Source organism: Pipistrellus kuhlii, unplaced genomic scaffold (genome assembly GCF_014108245.1).
Source record: "Pipistrellus kuhlii isolate mPipKuh1 unplaced genomic scaffold, mPipKuh1.p scaffold_m20_p_2, whole genome shotgun sequence".
NCBI lineage: Eukaryota > Metazoa > Chordata > Mammalia > Chiroptera > Vespertilionidae > Pipistrellus > Pipistrellus kuhlii.
This window is the reverse complement of record NW_023425515.1, coordinates 18,348,176-18,372,893: the sequence shown is the minus strand read 5'-3', so window position 1 is coordinate 18,372,893 and position 24,718 is coordinate 18,348,176. Positions and strand designations below refer to the sequence as shown.

Genomic DNA, 24,718 nt, shown 5'->3' with positions numbered 1-24,718 from the left:
ATATCTTTAGGCTAGACAATATATATCTTGGTCTGTCTGCATTAAGTAAATGAATATATTAATGTAATATTTTAATAAAAGTGTCCACTTATATGATCTCCTCCCTTCCAAAACAACAAAAAATAAAGTATTTATTTATTGTTTAAGACCCTTAAGTTTATTGACACTTTCAGTTTAACGTAATCATTTAATAAATCCAAATGCTGAGAAGTGCAATTCTTACCAGCTGGCAGCTACATTTATTGTTGGTATCTTCTGGTAAGTTATTTAATCAAATTTATTATGATCAATGATAAGAGAAACAGAGAAAGGGCACTCGACTCTTTATACATGATACCTCATTTAATCAACCACAACTCTGAGAGGCAGATATTACTTCCACTACACAAATAAAATATTAAAGGCATGGAAAGAATATAAAGTAATGTGATCAAAGGCTAGTGGGTAATATAGAGCAGAGGTGAGACTCTAACCAGGGACTACTTGCTTCAAAGCCTCAGTACTTCCCACAGCCTCCAGTCTCTTACTGCTCATGCCAAGCCTGGAGAGAAAAACCTTATAATCACTCTCATAAACATTCCTCTTATGTACAACCCAGAAAAGCCTGTGCAGATTTATGACTTCTGTAGTGTCTTAAATCAACATTAAAATCAGACATTAAAGGATATTTTATGCAAAAACACTAAATTATAAAATTATGGATTTTCATGTCACATGACCTAGGAAACCTGTTCTTACATAAATGGACCAATTCTGACATAAATGACCCATTGTGAATTTGTTCACTGAAGTTACCTATCCCCTAAGTACTCATACAGTATATTCTTTCTTTTCTGAATTCAGTAGAGGGTCTTACTGTAGAACAGCCTGCTTTCCTAAAGGGGCACAAATAGAAAGTGAGCAAATTCAAAGGCAAGAACTGCTTAAGCATGTGTGGAGGACAGACTATTCCAGGATGTGACCACTGTCTGGACCACGAGATGAACTGGGCCAGAACGGAGATTGCTTGACCGCAAACCCCCCTTAGAGACTATCTGATGGTAATGTTCACTCTGACATAAATAAGCAATGAGCTGGTTCCCGGAACAGGTTGTTGTCCTGACCTGGTCATGCATGTTAAGTAATTTCCACACCAGGTAACATTCATGTACTAGTAACTGTGACTATTCCCCACTTTTGACCCCGTATGGTAATTTTCTGGCTCCTGTCAGAAGGGTGGAGACTGTTCACTTCATCTTGCGGCTGCCCAAGAAGTGCCTCCTAGGTAAGGTTCCCTTAAGGAACTCTGTTAGTTGCCAGAATGGAGTGGCCTGCCTCTTTCTTCAGTGCTTCTCTGCTCTCCATTTACAGAGGTAGGTTTCCAGTGTTGGGGTTTTCCTAGGTCTACATGTATTTAAGAGCATGCTCTTCTCTTCAGGGTCCCTCTATGAGTTCCACAGAGCAGGTTGTCTGCAGTAAGTCAGTATGTGTAGTTGCATTTGGTTTCCTTCTGTTATGTGATCCCCAAGCCTGCCTAAATGTTAGTCTGGTCTTAACAATTCCTGAGGGAATAGTCTACTCTGGCTGCTGAGTTTCTAAGGAAGGAACAACCTATGGGGACCAGCCTAATGATGGTGATAGAAATTAGAGAAATACCCACAATGGGAAAAGATCCCAGGGAAGAGTCAGAGCTACACAGTCAGGTGCATCTAGTGGAGATTTTCCCTCCACACTAAATGTTGAAGAATCATGGAATGACTTTACTAAAAAACACCCAGGTAAGTTAGTTTACACAGAACACCTGATATTTAAAGAGCTACAAAAAATTCTATACTTGATGCCTGCAGCACTACTCAGTGAAAACTCTTGTGGCTGTTTTTCTGAAATGTTAAATGTGTCACAAAAATAGAGACTTTGAGACTCAAGTGAAACACAGCTTTGAAATTAAGTGACTTACCATAGAAAGTCCACTATTATCTTTGTTTGTGAATGTGTCTCCACTGGCACAGTCAATGCCAAATAATGCACAGATGTCTCCAGCAAATACTTCATCAACATCCTAAATAAAGAAATAACATGAAAATGATACTTACAAGTAATACAATTCAGAACATGGTGACTGAAGAGTACCTGACAATAAACACATTGCACATATCGATAAATATGGCAGAATCTTTCCATGGATTTTATAAAGAATGAATTAGCCACACCAATGAAACATCAACAATCAACAACAGCAAAACAGACCTTAAACTGGGTCCTTATTTAAGCCACATCTCAACAGACAAGATTTTACTTTAAATACAAAACTCAGAGTTATGGCATCATTACTTGAAGTATCTGCAGTACTGACAGAACAGAATCTCACAGTTCTAAATTTATCTCTATGGAATTAAAAGGTGGAGCACTGACCTATGTATATGTGCTGCTGAAGCGAGCACTGGAGCACTGACCTATGAACCAAGAGATCTTGGTTTGATTCCCAGTCAGGGCACAGGCCCAGGTTAAGGCTCAAACCTCAGTTGGGGGCATGCAGGAGGCAGCCGATAAAAGACTCTCTCTCATCATGGATGTTTCTCTCTCCCTCTCCCTTCCGCTCTGAAATTAATAAAAAATAAATATTTTTTTAAAAAGCATGTACTGTATGTTGCCACAGTCAAACAATGAGATGTGTATGACAAAGGTGTACAAGAAAAACCTACAAAGGAAGTTTTGAAAACAAAGGCAGGAGAATGGAGCCCACTTTACTTAAAATAATCTTAATTTCTTACTGATTCAAGTGGTTAAAAAACAGGAAGTCGAAGAACAAAGCATTGTACCTCTAAACTTCCTTGTTTTTGTCCTTTATATGAACAGTTCATTCATAACAGCTGTGGCTGTGAATGAGCAAGTATATGTGTATTGTACTTTAATGGTTATACAGCTATACAATTCTCCTGGCTTCTGGCCTATGTAACAGCTGTGACAATCCCTAACCCTTCTGGCTGCCCCCTGCTGCCTACTTCTCAAAACAGTAATTCTGTCCAATTCTGAAAGACTGCCTGTTTATCTTTCAGGAGATACAAAAGCTATGGCCACAAAAATTACTGAACATACTAAGGTTCTGCTCAGATTAATAAATCTCCCAGCAATACAGCACTGAATTGGGAAAGGGTGAGAGTAGGAGACAACCTTGCACACTCAGTTTCCTACCAAGGCCTAATCACCCTGTGGACCACAGAAAGCTAGAACAGATTCAGAGCCAATTCAAGAATTCAACTAAAATTTATATCCCAGACCAGACCTTGGGAGGTTTTAAATCTTCGGATGGAGTCTAACAGCATTATGGCCCTTCTTGGGGTTGGTTCTACAAATATAAAGCTTTAGTGTTAAACAGAACTTTCAGACCTGCCATATTTTAGAAAGTATATTCAACTGAACAATGTGTGAAATTATATGTGAGTTTACTACTCTCGTTTACTTTTGAGAAGCACAGTTCCACTGTCCAGAAACCTATTATCCTCTTTGAAATGGTGGCTTTGAAAAAAATGTTGAATTTGTGGTTCTGAGTCATAGGGAACTAATTGACCTTTCTCCTTAACCTTGGCCATTGAGGAAATACAGATAACTCACAAATAATGATATAAATTGTGTTCTTAACATCTATTAATTTAGCCTATACTAAAATCCTACATCAAAACTGCAGCACATCTAACTAAAAAGAGGAAGATAGGAAAACACATTCAACTAGAAGTGGCTTTCTTGTGGGGCTCAGAATACCAAGAAGGTAGATCTCTTTCACCTGCGCTAGAGAATTTCTGACCTCTCAGTGACAGGCACTTGCCTCCATCATGTCAGCATGCATGCGAACCAGCCGTTGCACCCGCACTTTCTTTCCTGTTCTCGTGTTGCAGATGGTGTCCCCTTTCTTCAACTCTCCTTGATAACTTCGAATATAAGTTAATTGTCCAAATCGACCTGCCTAGAAGTCAAGATTGGGTAAGGGCAGAAAGAATAAAAAAGAAATCAAAATCAGGAGGAAAATTTCAGAATTATCTCCAAACATTCTCTTATCAACTTTAGAAGCTTTCAACACAGGTAAGTTGAACGATTGTGTTATTCTTTTTGGTATCACAAACCAAGATACTACTTGTGCTTCCTCTGACATAAAAGTTATTAGAAAAAATTTGAAAATAATTTATGTAAGGAATTATCCTTTTATATTCAAATACTATTTTGTAAGTTCAGTTTAACAAAAATATAAAAATAAGGTATAAAGATTGTAAAGAAACAAAAACATCATTAGAAATAGCAAGACACTTAAAATACTTTGATAATCACCTGGAAAGCCATACAATTAAGGGTTTTGTAAAGTGACTGAATATAAAATGAATAATTAAGGATTAATTTCTCGCCGAAACCGGTTTGGCTCAATGGATAGAGCGTCAGCTTGGTGACTGAAAGGTCCTGGGTTCAATTCCGGTCAAGGGCATGTACCTTGGTTGCGGGCATATTCCCAGTAGGGGGTGTGCAAGAGGCAGCTGATCGATGACTCTCTCTCATCGATGTTTCTATCTCCCTCCCTCTCTGTATAAAATCAATAAAATATATTAAAAAGAAAAAAAAGGATCAATTTCTCCTGAATAACAAGGTATATATTTAAAGGTTGCCAATGGCTCCCATATTAATTTAACACAACAGTAATCAAAATCCCAAGATAAAATTTTAAACATTTAATTCATGATTTTAAAAGCCACTTAGAAGAATGGATAAAAATAAAGTTTTTAAAAACTATTGTAATGAAAAGAAACTAAGACTGATATAAAAACATATTAAATACTCCAAAACTTGAAAAGTATAGAACTAGCACAAATTAGACTAAACAACTATAGAATATAGTAAAATTTCTAAAATGTTCAATTCATTTATCAATAATGATAAAGAAAGCATGATAGTCAATGGAAAAGTATTGTTCAAAACTGGTAACTGGACAACTGTTCTTGGATTGGAGAAACTTTTGGATCCTGCTTCGCAGCACACAGCAAATCAAATTCCAGTTCGATTAACAATGAGAAAAAAAAATCCCACTATAAAAAAACTGGAAAAAGAACAATAAATATTTATTAAATATATTTTTAAAAGAGGGTTTCTAAGGTTAAGAATAAGTGAATGACTAAGGACAAAGACGGATAGACTTGACTATAAATTTTAAAGTTCAAATTGTTTTTGACAAGTCATGTTTATCAGAGGAAGTTCACACAAAAATTAGTAAAATACTTTGATCCTCATTTTAGAAAAATAGACAATTACAAAAGAGAAAATACGATTGCATAATAAAGTATATGAAAAAATATTCTCTATCATTAGGAATTAAGATGAAATATTTTCATTTATGAAGTCAGTAGTAACTTAATAAATATTTATTGCTAATACAGAGTCACTGAAATAATCTAATATATTAATTCTGAGAAGTATGAAAACAATGTGGCAATGCAAATAATTAGATATTAATATTTCCATACCTTTAATTCTATAATCACTATTTTAGGGATCCTAAGAAAATATTTCTAAATACATTTTTAAAAGCTTTATGCCCAAATGTCACTGCAATGTTACTTGTACTTAGCATTAATTTAAAATTACTTTTTCCTCATTTTAGAGGTAATAAGAACTATATTGTAAAATTTTAAAAATAAAAATCTAGGAAAAAGCTTCCAAAATATAATTCCATCTATACCAATGTTAATACTTCCAACTTTTCTGCCTATTTTCTCACATAAAATATTATGAACAAAAGCAACAATACCCCAATGAAAAGCATACCCAGTGACTAAATCTTGGTTTCTAAAACCATTCTCTTAAAAGGAGCCAGGACCCCTAAAGAAATGGCTGATTCTAGGGCTGAAGCAGGGAATGTATCAGATAAGCCTGAAGCATCCTATAGTGCCAGAAAGTAGTCAGAAAGTAAACGCTGGAGAATCAGAGACTCAGGAGCCAAGTGAAAGAGCAGTAATGGCCAAATCAGTCAATCTAGGCACTAAAATAAGTAACATACTACTTGACCGTAACTCAAAGTAAAAAATAAATACCCATAAGCTCTACATATATAAAAGCCTAAGTGACCGTTCAACCATTTGACTGGTAGCTATAACGCACACTGACACCAGGGGAAGATGCTCCAACCAGTAGGTTAGCTTGCTGCTGGGGTCCAGCAGATCGGGACTGGATGAGATGGGCCAGACATGCCCTGGAGCCCTCCCACGGTCCCTCCCCAGCCCCGATCGTGCACCGGTGGGGTCCCTCAGCCTGGCCGGCGCCCTCCTGCAATCCAGGACCCCTTGGGGGATGTTGGAGAGTCAGTTTCAGCCCGATCCCGAAGGCCAGGCCGAGGGATCCCACTGGGGCACAAATTCGTGCACCGAGCCTCTAGTATAAAAAAGTAGATACTGCTCCCTCAAGAAGGTTGAGCATGAGGTGTGTATAGTAACTTCCTTCTAAAAAGTCAGTATGAAAAGGGAGGGAAAAAGAGTAATAGCAGAGAAACTTATAGCCAAATCTGTCAGAAGAGTCATTTAGTAATAGGAATAAAAGCTTAAAACAAAATCTCTCTATATAGCAGTTAAATACATTAGAAAGCAACTTACCTCCAGTTTAAAAGCCAGGCCTACAAATGGGTGGGAATTGTCTCTGTTGGAGTTCATTAAGATTTTGGTTTTCTCTTTTGAGTCACTTAAAATAAAAGAAATATAACTGTGAGATGTAACAACTGGTATTTTTCTTTTATATCAATTTGTTTCATCAGAGTATTATCTAAGAAAAAGCACACCAGTACTACATTGTGATAGGATCAGAGGAAACGGGGAAAAAACCGCACAGAAATGGTCTGGTAGGGAATTTTCTAAAGATTTACATCTTGAGGGATAATATATCACACTTTTAACTCACAAGTAAAATATAATATGGGAAGTGGTATAATAAATATTTTTATATATGCCAAAATTGTTACCCAAATAGAAACGGTGGTTGTTTTTGTAAATTATGAAAAATAACACCAATACAACATAATTAGAAAAGTCATTCTTACATTCTTTCATAGGGCACAAATGTTAAAATTATTTCTGCGTAAACCAAGAATCAATTTCCAAGACTTACTCATCCTGCTTGAGCAAAGCAAAATTCTGGACTTCAGATGGATTTGGGAGGTAGTCTAAAACAGCATCTAAGAGAGGCTGAACTCCTTTGTTCTTCAAGGCACTTCCCAAAAACACAGGAGTAAATGATCTGCTTAAAGTAGCTCTGCGGATTGCAAGCTACAACAGAAAAAAAAAAAAGAAAAAAAAAAAAGTAAAGATTAGTCATTATTAAAAATTACTTCTGTGTTTCAGATAAATTACAAACCAATAAATGAATGAATTAATATTCTTTGGAGTATTGGCTTTAGTGGAGACTAGGATCAGGTAGGTAGGTCCTCTATAACTTAAGATCAAAATTCAAACAAAGGAGAAAAAACAAAATAGTTCCTTTTTCAAACATAGAAAGCTGCTTTTAACACTCTTGAAATGCCACTAATTTTTAATTTGGTTAAAAAAATATATACCCGTATTTTCCAGCGTATAAGACGACCTCCCTGATTTTTACAGTTAAAACATAGGTTTAGGCCTATATTCGCTGTATAAGACTACCCCCCACTTCCGAGGCAACACTAGTTCTTTTTTTAATAGACCGCCTGACTCTGGCCAATCTGAGCAGGCTTTTTCTCGTTTCAAAAGTTGTCTTATACGCTGGAAAATACAGTATACAACGCTGGCTGGTGTGACTTGGGGCTGAGCATCATCCCATGCACTGAAAGGTCACTGGACTGGAATTTCAGTTAGGGCACATGTTCTGGTTGCAGGTTTGATCTCCAGTTGGGGTGTATGTGGTCAAGGGCATGTAACTCAGTTGCAGGCTCAATTCCTGGCCCTGGTAAGGGTATCTGTGGGAGGCAACAAATCTATGTGTCTCCCTCACATCCGATGTTTCTCTCTTGTCTCTCCCCATCCCTTCCACACTCTCTAAAAATCAATGGAAAGATATTGAATGGGAATTAATCAAAAGGAAAAATATCTAATAAAATAGTAATATGCAAATTAACCATCACTCTGTTATACCCACCAGCCAGCCCACAAACCAATCAGGAGCGAGTATGCAAATTAACCCAACCAAGATGGCTGCAGCCATAGAGTGAGCAGGAGGGAGGCTTGGATTTCCCTGGCGATAGAGAAAGAGGAGCTTTCCACACACCCTGGCCAGCCCAGGCCTCCGCTTAAGGCTACAAAATTTCAACTATAGAAGATAAATAAATTCCAACAAAAATGGCTGCCACCACAGAGTGAGCAGAAGGCTTGGCTCCACTCCAGGCTACGAAGTTTCAATTGTAGAGGTAAATAAATTCCAGATATCAGGGCCTCCTCTTGGGTTGCCAGGGGGCGTGGCTGGCCTGCAAACCACCACAGGCCCCTTGTTCAGGCCACCCCACATCCCATGGGAACCCCCATCCTGATCCAGGATATCCTTCAGGGCAAACCAGCTGGCCCCCACCTGTACACCAGGCCTCTATCCTATCTAATATAAAAATAATATGCAGGTTGACCGTCACTCCAACACACAAGATGGCTGCCCCATTTGGTCAAAGGTCCTGCCCCCATGTGGACACAAGATGGCCACCACAAGATGGCCAGCAGGGGAGGGCAGTTGAGAGGACCAGGCCTGCAAGGGAGGGCAGTTGGGGGTGATCAACCCAGCAAGGGAGGGCAGTTAAGGGTGACCAGGCCTGCAAGGGAGGGCAGTTAAGGGATGACCAGGCTGGCAGAGAGGGAAGTTGGGAACAAACAGGGAGCAGTTAGACATCAATCAAGCTGACAGAGGAGTGATTAGGGGGTGATCAGGCTGGCAGGCAGAAGCAGTTAGGGGCAATCAGGAAAGTAGGCAGGAAAGTGGCTGGGAGCCAGCAGTCCTGGATTGTGAGAGGGCAGTCGAAAATCCCTCAAGTGGTACCAGATTGGAGAGGGTGCAGGGTGGGCTGAAATACCACCCCACATGCAAGAATATCATGTGCACTGGGCCTCCAGTGTATATATATATACACTGGAGGCCCAGTGCACATGATATATATGTGTATATATATATGTATACACACACACACACACACACACACACACACACAAATATGACTTATTTTGAGAGCACTTGCCTTTAAATCAGAAATTGAGGGAATCTTTTCTTCCAGGAACATCTCACCAAGCTGCTCATCTGAATTAGCAATACTTTCAATCAGCTCCTGGCGGTGGTCAGCTGCTGCAGCCCTGAATTCCGCTGGAATTTCCCCATAGCGAACAATCTGACTAAGAAATGTTTATATTGGTACTTTAAGTATGTACAATTAAATATATAAAGTACCAATGAAAATGTTAAACTAATAACTAAAATATCTTTTTAGTGAGAAAGAGCTATGATATATTTGAATTATTATGGCAAATAATACTAATGGATATCTTTAAATTTCAGACAGATAATGGGCAAAACAGGCAAAGTAAATTGCTCCAGATTGTACTATAAGTAAACGGAAGAGCCAACCTGGCTCCATGTGAGCACCTGAAAATTCTATTAACCAAATTATTCCAAACATTACAGTCTCTTACAGGCAGGATTAGAGACCTTCCCAAAGTAACAAACCCAACCACAGAATTTTAATTCAGTTTTGTAGTAAAAAAAAAGTTTACTAATATTTGACAAAGGAGGCAAGAACATACAATGGAGTCAAGGCAGTCTCTTCCATAAATGGTGCTGGGAAAATTGGATACATACAAAAAAATGAAACTAGACCACCAACTTACATCATACACAAAAATAAACTCAAAATGGATATAAAGGACTTAAACATAAGTCAGGAAACCATAAAAAGATTAGAGGAATCCATAGGCAGCTAAATCTCAGACATATGCTGAAGCAGTATCTTCAACAGATACAGCTTCTAGGGCAATGGAAACTAAAGACAAACAAATGAAGCTACATCAAAATATAAAGCTTCTACACAGCAAAAGAAACCATCAGTAAAACAGTAAGAGAGCCCACTGCATGGGAGAATATATTTGCCAATGTTATCTCCGATAAGGGTTTAATCTCTAACATTTACAGGGAACTCATACAACTTAATAATAAAATAAAAAAAGCTAAACAACCCAATCAAAATATGGGAAACAGACAAATACTTTTCAAAGAGGACATAAGGAAGGCCAAGAGACACATGAAAACATGCCCAAGGTCACTAATCATCTGAGAGATACAAATCAAAACAACAATGTGGTACCATATCACACCTGTCAGAATGGTTATTGTCAACAAATCAACAAACAACCAGAGCTGGTCAGGATCCTAGAAAAAAGGAACCCTCGTGCATTGCTAGTGGGAATGCAGACTGGTATAGAACTGTGGAGAACAGTATGGAATTTCCTCAAAAAACTAAAAATGGAACTTCCATTTGAGCCAGTGATCCCACTTCTAGGACTGTATCCCAAGAAACTAGAAACACCAATCAGAAAGGATATATGCACCTCTATGTTCATAGTAGCACAATTTATAATAGCTAAGATTTGGAAACAGCCTAAGTGCCCATCAGCAGATAAACGGATTAAAAAATTATGGTACATCTACACAATGGAATACTACACTGTGATAAAAAAAAAAGAAGAAATTCTTAGCATTTGCTACAGTATGGATGGAACTGGAGAGCATTATGCTAAGCCAGTGGTCAGCAAACTCATTAGTCAACAGAGCCAAATACCAACAGTACAACGATTGAAATTTCTTTTGCGAGCTAAATTTTTAAACTTAAATTTCGTCTAATGCCACTTCTTCAAAATAGACTTGCCCAGGCTGTCTATTTTGTGGAAGAGCCACACTCAAGGCGTCAAAGAGCCACATGTGGCTCACGAAATGGAGTTTGCCGACCATGATGCTAAGCAAAATAAGCCAGTCAGAGAAAGATAAATATCACAGGATCTCATTCATTTGTAGAATATAATGAACAAACTGATGAACAAAAAACAGGTCCAGAGACAGAGAATCATTGATCAGACCATCAAACCTCAGAGGGAAGGTAGGGGAGGGCGTGGGGTAAGGGGGAGAAATCAACCAAAGGACTTGTGTGCATGCATATAAGCCTAACCAATGGACAGACACCAGTGGGGTTGAGGGCATGAGTGGGGGGGTGGGGGTGGGAGGAAAATGCGGTGATAAGGACACACATGTAATACCTTAATCAATAAAAGGGGGGGGGGGGTTACTAAATACAATAGTCTCTTCAACCTTAGCCCCAGTTCTCCATTCCTTAGTAGAAGCGAAATAGGTAAGAGATAGATAAAATACATACAAAGCAAAAGCCAATTGCAAATACTTGATACTTAGAAATATTAGAATGAAAGTTTTCAAAGTATCTTTAAAATTGAAACTAATGTCGAAAAAATAGTAATCTCTTCAGAAAACATGTACCTAAATAAAAAAGCAAAAGCCAATTGCAAATACTTCTAAAGAATGTTCTTCATAGTCATTAGAACTTAATTTTTTCCTTTCTGTGAAGCTCTTTAGTGCTTAGACTTTTATGTCAGAATCAAAATATACAAACCCAGTGGTCCAGGGCTGGGAAAGGGGGCAGGTATATTAAGAAGTTACACCTGTGGTTCTGATGTATAACAAGTTTAAAAGCCTCTAATTTAGAAGACAGATACTTGTGCCCTGGTAATTCTAGGGAAGTGGATTTGTTTGTTTATTTACCAACATTTTTTGAGTCCCTATTATGTACCAGACACCTCTAGGGCTGGGGAAAATAGCAATGAATAAAGTTGATAAAAATCCCTGTGCTCTTGGGCCTTACATTGTAAGGAATAATATACAAACTTGCAGTCATTACTCAGTTGTCACACAAGAAGTGTGAAAAACACTTCATCTGCTGGACAGCTCCCATCTTTTTCCTGCCCACAAGATGGCTGATCAAGATAAATTCTGTATTTAACTGATCACGACATCCTTTGCCTACCCGCCAGATCAGCAATCCTAGTTCCATAGCAAAGGAAGGAAACCCCTCAAGAAGTACCTCTGGAAAACCTGCCAGGCTGCTGAGGCCACTCTTCAGAACAAAGGATCATTTAGGACTCCCCCACATTGTCAAGATTAGTGCCACTCAACTGGTCTGTAGACCTGCAACATCAGCATCTTTGGGAGCTTTCCAAAATGCACACTGCAGGCCCCACCCTAATATCTACTGAATCAGAATCTCTGGAGGTGGATACAAGAATATGTTTGTGCCAAAACCAGTTTGGCTCAGTGGACAGAGCGTTGGCCTGCGGACTGAAAGGTCCCAGGTACGATTCCAGTCAAGGGCATGTACCTTGGTTGCGGGCACATCCCCAGTTGGGGGTGTGTAAGAGGCAGCTGACCGATGATTCTCTCTCGCTGATGTTTCTAGCTCTCTATCCCTCTCTTTTCCTCTCTGTAAAAAAATCAATAAAATATATTTAAAAAAAGGAAAAAGAATGTGTGTTTGTTAAAGCTCTCCAGGTGATTTTCCTGAATGCCATGGTTTGATAATCACTGAGAAACTATAGTAATTTGTATGTGAAAGTCACTCAAAAGTTGATTGATGAACCAAATACCGTATCAATTACCAATTTGCTTATTGTATTGCCTAAACCACATCTGTACAATCTTTAACTGCTTTTTACATATTAATCTCTTTATCTTTGCAATGCTATGAAGTAGGTAGAGGGAATATTTATGACGCCTATTTTCTTCCTAGTTTTTATCACAATATCCAGAATATGGTTGCTCCCCTAAAAGTCTGCAGATTGAATGAATTGATGAATGAATGCAACATTACATACTAGCTCAGGCTGAAAGCCTCCTTCCACCACAACATGCAGGTCATAATACGATGCAAATATATTACCCAACAAGTAACATACTCTCCTTGGAATGAATACTAAGCAAAATGGGAAGCAACTAGGATTAAAGCCACAAAACCAAAATCATCTTAGAGGATATTCTTCCAGCCACATTTCAAAAAGTTGTTTGTTTCAGTAACTCATCCTTTTCCTTCTCGTCAATATTTTTTTAAATGTAAGAGATATTCTACGGTATATTTTTAATACTTACCCAAAGTCTCCATCAAAATAGATGGCTCGTTCCTCAATAAGATCTATAATACCTTTAAAGTCACCCTCCAAACCAATGGGTATCTGCACAAATGCTGCATTATGATTTAGTTTAGACCTGAAAAACAAAAATACATATACTTACCTCCATTTTTCTCCCCAAATCCCTTTGAAATTAAAAAAAAAAGTAGAAAGAAATCAATGGCAGATGCTGTAGCTCTGAGAGAGGTGTCATCAGCAGTCAGAACAGAAGATATAAAGCAGTTGAGAACAAACTGACAGCCAAACTCATCATGCTCACAAAGCTACAACCCTATTTAGGCAATAAAAAGAACTCTAAAAGGATAGTAGGATAACTATGTCCACATCTCATTCTTGAATCAGCTGACTCTAGTGAAACAGAGTATAGCTATCTAAAGAGAATCTTGGAAGAAAACTCTCAGAGCAGGTGTTAAAATCAGACCCTGTAACTCCATCAGCCACAGCTACTGAATAAAAATTACACTCATAGACAGGGATTCTCACTTAAGGAGAAATATGTTCTTGCTACCTAGATTCTATGTACCCATCTATGATCATTGCTAGGTAACTAGGAATCACCAAATATTTGAAGGAAACCAATAGCTTGAAAGAGAGGTATAAGCTCAAGAAATAGTACTAACTTCCAAGGAGAGAGATCCTAGAAGAAAATAAAATGTAAAGGTCTGAGAAGTAATTGTCTCTATTAATAAAAATATTCCAATAAAAGAGAAAGTTTATGGAAATTAACTATATATAACCGCTGAAATTAAAAAGAACAAATAGGCTAAATAACTGAAAGGATGCAGATGAATAGCAGATTAGTGAACTAGAAGACTGACCTCAAGAATTAGCTCATTGCCCAGTCCAAAACAGAGACATAAAGTATGGCAGAGAGACCAGATGTACAAGTTTCAGAATCTGTTTAATGGGAGTTACAAAATGAGAAGATAGGTAAAAAGGGAGTGGAGCAAACCAAACTAGCCAAATAGATGCTAAAAGAGAATATTCCTAAAATTTAGAAAAAGACAGCAGAAAGAGTTCCTATATTGCCAACCACAATTAAAATATAAAGATGAAAAGTAAAAATGTTTCATTTTACCAAGAAAATTTTACAGGTATCCAATAAAGGACAAATTTCACTCTCCTATTCTCAAATATATCACTTTTAGCAAAGTGCACACAGCAATATGGTCACTTAATGTTCCTCAACACTGGATGTTTTGTCATCAGACACATCACTCTTAGTCTTTCCCTTATTAAGAACTTTGCTGCCTATGTCTCTCTCTTGTGTCTATCAGCTCTCTCTTGTGAAATGAGCTTCACTTACACATCTACAAGAGGTAAAAAGTGAGACTGACTCTTTTCAAAGGCTATCTGAAATACACAATTGTGCAATGCAGCACACTACAATTACCACTGTGTTACCCCTGGTACAGAGCGGAAGTATTCTCATCTTAGCAGGTATTTGACCCTGAGAACGAGGAAATACAGCATACTACTTAAGGGCATTAATTAAATTCCTCAAGTGAAGGTTAAACTAAAGGGGATCCTCTAGATTTTTCTAAATAAACACAAAGTACTTTTAGAATCTACTTTAGATTATAACTTCTCTAATTATAGCAAAACAGCTTAAATTGCCAGATTATTTTCTGATTGCACCTTCAGCATCCATACAATTCAAGTAATATTTTCCCCATTTTATAGAGAAGGCAACTGATGAGATCACACCATAAACGAAAACCAAACTACTGACTTCACTGCTCATTTACTAAATCACTCGATAAATAAAAGGGGTCGGGGGAATGTAAGGATAAGGCTTAATGACACTCATTGTTTTGGATATCAAGTTTATCACACCCTCTGTTCTTCTAAGAGTCAGTACCTCATCTGCTGCAGCGCCCTGGTGGGGTTGGAGCCCATTCGGTCCAGTTTGTTAATGAAAGTGAGAAATGGAACATTGTAGCGCTTCATCTGCCGATTCACGGTCATGGTCTGGCACTGCACCCCTCCGACCGCACAGACAACAAGGACTGCGCCGTCCAACACTCTCAGAGACCTTTCAACTTCTATTGTGAAGTCCACATGCCCTAAAAGAGACAAGTGTGTGAGGGCCTTAAAGAGCAGCCTGAAGTTTTACAACATGCACAATTAAAAGTTTCTGTATCTCTGCTCATCACATAAGGCTTCTAATTAGAATGTAAATTTTTAAAATCACCAATACCATTCCCTCACCATAAGGTCCAGGGGCCCAACAAGATCACTTCAAAAAGATACATGGGCATGGGAACCTCTGGACTCAGCTACAACATGCAAAAGGCACAAACCGTCCTACTCACCATTTACTAGCACTATTTTTCAGGGAAACCACAAAAGGATGAGGGTGGCGCTCTAGGCCCCAAGTCAAACTTCTCTAACAGAGACTCAGTCACACTTCTTAGTAGCCTATCTAATAAAAGAGTAACCTGCAAATTGACCATCACTCCAACACACATGGTGGCTGCCCTCATGTGGATACAAAATGGCCACCACAAGATGGCCAGCAGGGGAGGGCAGTTGAGAGGGACCAGGCCTGCAAGGGAGGGCAGTTGGAGGCAATCAAGCCTGCAGGGGAGGGCAGTTAGGGGTGACCAGGCTGGCAGAGGGAAGTTGGGGGCAAACAGGCTGGCAGGGGAGCAGTTAAGCATCAATCAAACTGGCAGAGGAGTGGTTAGGGGGTGATCAGGCTGGCAGACAGAAGCGGTTTAGGGGCAATCAGGAAGGCAGGCAGGCGAGTAGTTGGGAGCCAGCAGTCCTGGATTGTGAGGGATGTCCGACTGCCCATTTAGGCCGGATCTAAATAGGATCGGGCCTAAACATGCAGCCAGACATCCCTCGAGGGGTCCCAGATTGGAGAGGGTGCAGGCTGGGCTGAGGGACAACCCCCCCTCGCCCCCCCAGTTCTGTGCACGAATTTTGTCCAGCGGGTCTCTAGTTAATTGATACTCAAATATAAGCTGTGTCACAGTAGAGAGAAGAGCTCACTGTGCCTCTGGCCCAAACAAGCTGCAATAAAAGAGAAACCTCACCGGGAGTATCTATAATGTTGATGTTGACATCTTTCCACATGGTATAGGTGGCTGCTGACTGAATAGTGATTCCTCTTTGTCTTTCTAGTTCCATGGAGTCCATGACAGCACCTACTCCATCTTTACCTTTCACCTAAACACAAAGACAGCAATTCAGAGTTCTCTGTCCCTACATGCAAGAAACAGAGACATTTTTTACAGAGATGGAACCAGAGCACAGGTAGTTAAATGGTGCAATTAGCAGAGAAGTCTCATTTGTCAAACCATATCATCTCATGAAATAGAAAGCCGATACAGATTTTGCCCTCCATTAGCTGCCTAACCCTTTTTTCATCCGTTCTCAGCAACTACTGCCATAGAGCAGTCACCCAGTCTCAGAGCCATCCTTGCTCCTTCGGCACTGCTCCTGCCCGCCAGCCCTCTGCTGATCTGTGCAGAGATGTTCAGAGAACAACTCTGCCTACTCTGCTATTTGTGGATTTTGAGGCCAGGTAGGGAAGGATTCAGCTTTTAAAGTATGGGATTTAAGAAGATGATCTTCATCTGAAGAAATATTTTTGAATGGAAAGGTGTTACTCATTGATATGTAATTTCTTCAGGAGAGTTTCGAGATTTTATTAAATTTTTTTTTCCTGGTTCAAGTATTTTTTAAACCATGGTAGGTCCTCGGGTTACGTCAGAGATCCGTTCCTACGGCACTGCAGTAAGTCGGAACGCACCTACATAAGCACCTACGTCACTCACATGGAGTAATGAAATGAAATGGTAAAAAAAATTTAAAAGAAAGATAACAATTCCTGACCTTTACTTGTGGTAAATACAGTAAATAATAAAAAACACAAAGCACATAAGTACATACGTTGAAATGACGGAACTGTTTTTTTTAATAAATAAATATGAGATGGCGACGTAACCACGAAATGACATACATGGAGTCTGACATCACCCGAGGACTGTCTGTATTAAGCTCATACTATGCATCATTTTATTTATTTATTCATTTTTAATATATTTTATTGAATTTTTTTACAGAGAGGAAGGGAGAGGGATAGAGTTAGAAACATCGATGAGAGAGAAACATCAATCAGCTGTCTCCTGCACACCGCACACTGGGGATGTGCCCGAAACCAAGGTACATGCTCTTGACTGGAATCGAACCTGGGACTCTTCAGTCCACAGGCCAATGCTCTATCCACTGAGTCAAACCAGTTAGGGCTATGCATCATTTTAAGTCTTCTTTTCCCACTTAACATTATAAACACCTCTCCATAACATTAAAAAAAATTATGTAAATACTATTTTAATGGCCACTTAAGGATACATCACATTACATAATTTAACATTCTCAAAGACCACCTTCTCAGAATACCTACAATGATGATCACTAGATCGATTCTTCAAAGCAATATTTCAAGCCTCTTTGAGCTATCCACTGTATAATATGACTTTGATTAAAGATCCACTGCTACCATTCTTTAAACCTTTCCGGGTTTTGTAGTTTGTTAAATCATAACCACAAAACAATTAAAACCAAGCTCTAACTCACCAGAATCAACACAAACCACGTACCTCATGCATCTTTGCGATTCTGCCAGTGTAGTAAAGCACTCGTTCTGTTAACGTCGTTTTCCCAGAATCAATGTGAGCTGAGATTCCAATATTTCTTATCCTTTCATTAGGAATCTTCCCCGATGAACACCATCTGCAGACCTTCCAATTAACCTGGAGGGGGGAAAAAAAAGCCCAATTCATTGCACATTTTACAAGGTAACAGCAGGCAATTAAAATGGGTTGGTGGACATCTTTCCTCCAAGGAATCTCAATGGACACAAAACATCATGAGATAATCGGGAAAGGAAGAGCAAACGTCTGAGCCTGTAACTCTTGTAATCAAAGGAGAGAATGCAAGAAAGGACAGAAAATATATATTCTTAAAAAGAATTAATTTTTTTTTTTTTAAAGATGCATTAAAATAAATTAAACAAAAGGAGCACACTTTTAGGGAATGTGACAGGTTTGAAAACATAAAGTAGCTGTTGTGGCTGATAAAATCAGAAAGACAGCTCCCAACAGCCACTTTACTAGGAAATAGCTTTTAGTTTACATTTTACTTTGATTCCCCCCACCCCCACTCCCACCTCCCCTGTATTGTGGTTCACAGTAAGGAAGAATGTTCGAGGCCTCTATGCACTGGTGCCAAGAGCTCCAAGGCAGCCTGCAAAAAGTTTCCAATTCCTTCTACCCACAAACAATGACATTTAAAAAAACAAAACAAAAACAAAAAACCACCCCACTTTCTATTAACCGGGGAAGGAGATCAAATCTTGCACTTATGGAATCAAGACACAATATAGGCCTCTTCCTACAGGACTGTACATCCAAAATGCACCGCAGCCACCTTTGGGGAGAGGAAAGAGGCGGCCTTGGGAAAGGTGGGTCAGTATTAGCCGGAATCTGGGTGACAGGCGCGTAGTGGAGACAACCCCAGGGATACCAGCGAGCAAAGCAGAGGAGGAGGAGGTCTGCGGGACAGGAAAGGCTCAATTCCTGCCGAACCCAACTTCATCCTGCGCCCCCAGCGAAGGGCAGAACCCAGACCTCAGGGAAGTACCCGGAGGCTCGCGGGCCTCATCCAACCTCCGGGGCAGGCGGACCAGCCACCCTGGAGGGAAAGGAGCACTTGATAAGAGAGTCGGAGGCCCTGGGTTCGAGCCTGGGACACACTCCATTATTCAGCTGTGTTGCCCTTCCCGCCAGTCACTTCTCCTCGTTAAGGTACAACCTCCCAGGGCACGAGCAGCCGTCAGCACAGTCAAAACAGAGGCGCCAGGGGGGGGAAGAAGGGGTGTTAGCACCAGCCCGGCCCGGAGGGCAACCAGGTCCCAGGGCCGCTCCCCGGGCCGGCCTCGCCTCGCCGGGCACGGATACCTGCTTCCCCCGCCAGCCCAGGGCGGCCCGGGCCCGCGGCAGCGGCCCGCGGCCCACAGCCGAGGCGAAGGCGGCGCCCAGCAGCCGCATGGCACACACAGCGCCTGTCCGCTCCGCAGCCCGCACCGCAGCGCGAGCGCTCAAAGTCACGCCGGCGACCAGGGCCGCAGGAGCACTTCCGGGGCGAAGGACGCGAGGGTGCAAAGAGGGGAAAGAGGGAGGGGCGTTTCCGGGCCTCAGAGCGGAGCAGCGCCCTCCGCGGGCCGGGCGCCCTCTGCCGGGATGGAAGAGAAAGTGCAACCGCTTTGCGGCTCTGCACGCTTTTGCATATTCCTGGAAAGATGCAAGCCTTTAAACGTGCAAGCTTCCCCCATAGAGCAATGTGGAGAAATGTTTATGACAAAATGTAAGTGAAAAAAATGCAAACTTTTTTTTACTTATGCTATAACAAATATAAAAAATAATTATCTGGAAAACATGACTTGAAGGGAACAAAGAAAGATAAGAACTGTCCATAATTTGTGCGTTTTCTCATTTCGAGGTGTTGCGCCATTGTTTGTTGTTAATTAATGTTATATGTCCAGTCAGTCCAAGGAGCACAGTAGCCTTGATGATTCCACGTGAATCTCTTAGCGGCATCTCAGACTTAGCGCCCAAAACGGAGCTCCTAATCTTGCTCCCAAACCCTTCCGCAGTCTTCGTTGTACAAATGGAAACTCCGCTGAGTTGCTCATATCACAAGTGTTTGTCACTCTGACACCGCTCTTTGACACCTTCCATCTGTCAACATGTGCTATAGGCACTGCCTTCAAAAATAGACCCAAAGCTGCCCCTTTACCTCCCTCTCCAGCACTGCCACCCCCATAGAAACCTGGGGGAGATAGCTGTCTATTCTCAACACAGTAACCAACCAGGTCATGCAATTTCCTGCTGCAAACACTCATGCAGTGAATTCATTGTTGCTGTTATCTGTACTTTTGTGCAGATTTGAAATTTTTCATAACAACTTTTTTTTTAAAGTGTAATGGCATCCCCTCCCTGTCAGAGTAAGCACCTCTGGCCCCGCTGGAGCAGCTAAGCCAATGCAGCTCTCCTCCCCTTGCCCGGGTGCTCCAGCCACTTGGGCCTCTTGGCTTACCCTCACATGGCCAGGGTCCTCGCTCCTCCCCAGACAGCAGCGGGCCTCTTTCCCTTATGTTCTTCTGTCAGTTCAAAGAGCCTCTAGCAGTGAGATGCTCCCTGATGAACTTGTCTAAAACAGCAAGCTCCTCCCTTTCCACTTCTCATGCTGCTTCATTTGCCTGCAGAGCACTGCTTAGGTATCCTATCTAATAAAAGAGTAATATGCAGATTGACCATCACTCCAACACACAAGATGGCTGCCCCTAAGTGGTCAAAGATTCTGCCCCTATGTGGACACAAGATGGCCACCACAGGATGGCCAGCAGGGGAGGGCAGTTGTGGGGGATCAGGCCATCAGTTAGGGGTGACTGGGTTGGCAGAGGAGGGCTACTGGGGGAGACCAGGCCTGCAGGGGAGGGCAGTTGGGGGCAATCGGGCTGGCATGGGAGCAATTAGGCGTCTATCAGGCTGGAATGGGAGTGTTTAGGGGGTGATCAGGCTGGCAGGCGGAAACAGTTAGGGCAGGCAGGCAGGCAGGCAGGCAAGCAGGCAGGCGAGCAGTTGGGAAGCAGCAGTCCTAGATTGTGAGAGCATGTCCAATGCCTGTTTAGGCCTGATCCCAGATTAGACAGAGTGCAGGCTGGGCTGAGGGACACCACTGCCCCCCATGCACAAATTTCATGCACCAGGCCTCTAGTATCCAGATATTTGAAATACCTGTTTATTATCTACCAATGGGAATATCAATTCCATAAGGACAATGATTGGTTTTGTTAATTGCTGTAACCCTGTATGTATTAGATGTTCAGTAAGTATTTTTTTTAAATGAATGAATGAATCAGATTAAAAAAAATAGAAATAAATTACAAGGACAAAAACATCAGACTCAATGATGAATTTGAATCATCTATGTATTAATTTATAATGATTTGTAAGCTGCTTTGATAAATTCATTAAAATTGAATATACTTTTAAATAAACTTTTTCATTTACAGACTTTAACATTTTAGTCTTTATAAGCTTTTATATGTATTTGGCTAAAATATATAATTTTATAAGTGGTAATAAAATTAAGGTTTTTACTTTAAGATAATTATCTCTTCTCTGTATATAAAAGGCTAATATGCTAAGTGTCTGACCATCCAACTGGCCGCTATGATGCTCACTGACCACCAGGGGACAGACACTCAACACAGGAGCTTCCATGATGCACACTGGCCATTTACAGAGAAACGGCACCACAAACCTGGCATCCACAAAGCAGTACTCGGCTTCCTCCAAGTGGGACACAGGCCCTGCCACCACCCCAGAGGGTCAGCCCACCAAATTGCAGCTAATGCTGCTGAGGTCCCCATGGCACAAAATGCGGCCCACAGGCCAGCCCAGCCCAGAAACAGTCGCTGTAGGTGCTGAGTAATGATGTCACGTAGCAATGCCCAGCTTCCTCTCCCTAGCGACTAGCCTTCTTGAAGTTTCTTTAGCCCAGGAACATGTCTTGCTTTATAGCCAGGTACAAACATTTTACACTTTAACCAAATATCTATGAAGCATTTTCCCATGCCTCATCTCATTTAATCCTCACAGAAGTCCTGAAGTAGATAGATAAAGAGACTTGCTAGAATCCTCTTTTATTTTTCTGTAGCTGGAAATTGGAGATTTAGAAAGTTTAGAAACATAACCTGACTGAAAAGAGGAAATGGTGGACCTTGAAAATGACGTCAGGTTTTCTCACTGCACAGAATATAGTCAAACACTGATGCAGTTAAATATTTTATCCTTTGTTCTCCCTGCATGATCTACAATAATAATCTGCTTCATGTTGATATTTACTGCTGTGTTGCTGACAATTACCTAAAAGAAAAGTTGGGGTGCTTCACTGGGCTAGAAAAAGTTTAGCTACATCAGAAAGCAGGTCTAATTAAGTAAGTTTATTCTATATCTACAAAAGGCTAAAATAACGCACATATGCTCAATACATATAAAGCTCTCGCTGGTGCCAATCGCACATGTGTGTTTCAATCTGTTATTGTCAATTGTAAGTTTGGTTGGTACTTCTGTTATAAAGGGCGAATAGCAATATTAAAATATTTCTTCTACTTAATTTCCTTTCAATGTGCATGAATTCATGTACTGGGCCACTAGTGTTAAATAAAAATGTATCTATTACCACTTTAACAAAATTTCTTTCAGTAAAAATGCATACTCATGATCTTGAGTGTATATATATTATTTTTCTATAATTAAACCAAGTATATTCTTATTTTTATTAATACCACTTGTAGCCAAAGTAATCAGCTTTGTTTTGTTTACATAGGAAATTGAAATACAGAAAACCAAGCACTATTTAGCTCAATTTTTATGAGTACACATAATTGCCTCTGTTAGGTTTTAAAGTGGTATGTATGTATACACTGAGTGGCCAAATTATTATGATCTCTGAACACATAACAAACTGACAAACTGGCCACTCAGAGTGTGTGTGTGTGTGTGTGTGTGTGTGTATTACAGGCTTGGTGCATGAATTTGTGCATGGGTGGGGTCTGCCAGGGGGAGGGGACATGGGCGGTCGGCCTACCTGCTGGTTGAATTCCTGGTCGAGGGGACAATTTGAATATTAGCCTTTTATTATATAGAATATACACTGAGTGGCCAGAATATTATGTGTTCAGAGATCATAATAATCTGGCCACTCAGTGTGTATGTATATATATATATATATATATATATATATATATACACACACACACACACACACACACACACACACACACACACACCTTATTTTTCAGACCATAAGACGCACCGGACCATAAGACACACCAGTTTTTAGAGAAGGGAAATGAAGAAAAAAAGATTCTGAAACAAATAGTGTCCTAAAATGTTTTATGTGCATTAAAACCCAACATCACAGTCATAAACACATGTAATCAACCCTGTAAAGTAAACAGCAGCATTTAGAACCATTTTAGAGCCAGGCAAGCACACAGAGACCACACAGAGCCGGGCAAGTAAAAAACCTTTTTTTTTAAAGTATATGTGTAGGCTATATTTGGACCATAAGACGCAGGAACTTCCCCCCCCCCCCACTTCTGGGGGGGAAAAAGTGCGTCTTATGGTCCGAAAAATACGGTATTCCAAAATATTTGAACATTGTGTTAATTCAGTCATTTTATATGTATAAAGATAAATTGCAACTATCTTCAGTAGTCAAAACTTTGTATCACTTTTTCTTAGAAATTGTCCAAATACCTAACAATCAATTTAACATTTTTAAAGTGTTGAGAAGTTGAATGAGGATTTGAAAAACTAAAGTTCTAGCTAAAATTTAACTAGAGCCATCTGTATGCTGTTAAAAGATAAACTGAGGCACAGTGAGAATTTTGTTAGAGCAAAATCAATTCCAATAGGGCAGCGCCACCATGAAGTGTTTCAGAGTTCTCATCAGCTAGGGCAGTGGTCGGCAAACTGCGGTTCGAGAGCCACCTGTGGCTCACGAGCTGCGGTTTGCCCGCGCTGTTGACTAATGAGTGTGCCAACCAGACTTAGACTCTCGATTCCAGTAATTACAGGCTGTTTTTGTTCCTTGTGCTTAAATCCCTATCCAGTGATCGGCAGACTCATTAGTCAACAGAGCCACAGTTTGCCGACCACTGAGTTAGGAGGAAGACTTAAAAGAGGAGGCCGAAGCAAAGCAAGGAGGTTCCCTGATTGGCTATAGCTTAGGCTAGGGGTGTCGAACTCAGAGAAGGGGCCAAAATCTAAAATCCAGCCTAAATCGCGGGCCGAATGGTTTACTGAACAGTCATAAACTGTCATTGTGATGGAAACGCAGCGGAGTGCAGTGATGACAGCGCGGTGCGGGCCACATTGCAAGGCCTGGCGGGACGGATTTGGCCCGCGGGCCTTGTGTTTGACACATGTGGCTTAGGCAGTTGTCTTATTTGGGAAAGCCTGTTTGTGTTTAGGCAGGGGTCTTCAAACTTCTCTCATTATGAGAATCACCTGGTGGAGGTGTTAAAACACAGATTCCTGATAGCACTTCTTATAGTTGGGATCCAGGAATCTGTGTTTTAACAACTCCATCAGGTGATTCTCATAATGAGAGAAGTTTGAAGACCCCTGTGTTTAGGTTTCAACTTCTTAGTCTTAAGGCATTGCAGGCTCAGGTTTTGCTTTGCTCTCAGGAGCTACAAATGGACTCCTTGTTTAATTAATTTAATAATACAAATATGAAAGTATTTCTGTAAAAGGCTAATTGCCTTCCCTAGTCAAGAAGAGAGGAGTTTAAATAAAAGCCATATCGTTAAAAAGCCCTGAACATAAAAGTGTGTGGCCTTTTATATTGTATAAATAACATGGTTTCTTTAGACAGAAAGCACAAAGGCTCTCCTGTGTGGGGTATCGTCTTCTAAGGTGCCTCTCAAGTGAAAGTCTTCA

The 24,718-nt window shown here is 40.4% G+C and overlaps 1 protein-coding gene across 1 annotated transcript in view; it reads right to left on the bottom strand.

The window, feature by feature from the left end:
• The window catches only part of GFM1 (G elongation factor mitochondrial 1), a 41,114-nt gene extending 21,814 nt beyond the window's left edge, over positions 1–19,300 (bottom strand). The window contains exons 1-10 of the mRNA XM_036444090.2: positions 19,160–19,300; positions 17,801–17,953; positions 16,232–16,364; positions 15,049–15,253; positions 13,147–13,263; positions 9,191–9,341; positions 7,111–7,268; positions 6,603–6,687; positions 3,803–3,940; positions 1,937–2,038 (exon numbers count right to left, since the gene is read on the bottom strand). Coding sequence (XP_036299983.1) covers positions 1,937–2,038; positions 3,803–3,940; positions 6,603–6,687; positions 7,111–7,268; positions 9,191–9,341; positions 13,147–13,263; positions 15,049–15,253; positions 16,232–16,364; positions 17,801–17,953; positions 19,160–19,249 — 1,332 coding nt within the window. The 5' untranslated portion in view covers positions 19,250–19,300. The remainder of the gene's footprint in view (positions 1–1,936; positions 2,039–3,802; positions 3,941–6,602; positions 6,688–7,110; positions 7,269–9,190; positions 9,342–13,146; positions 13,264–15,048; positions 15,254–16,231; positions 16,365–17,800; positions 17,954–19,159) is intronic.
• Between the last annotated feature and the right edge of the window lie 5,418 nt (positions 19,301–24,718).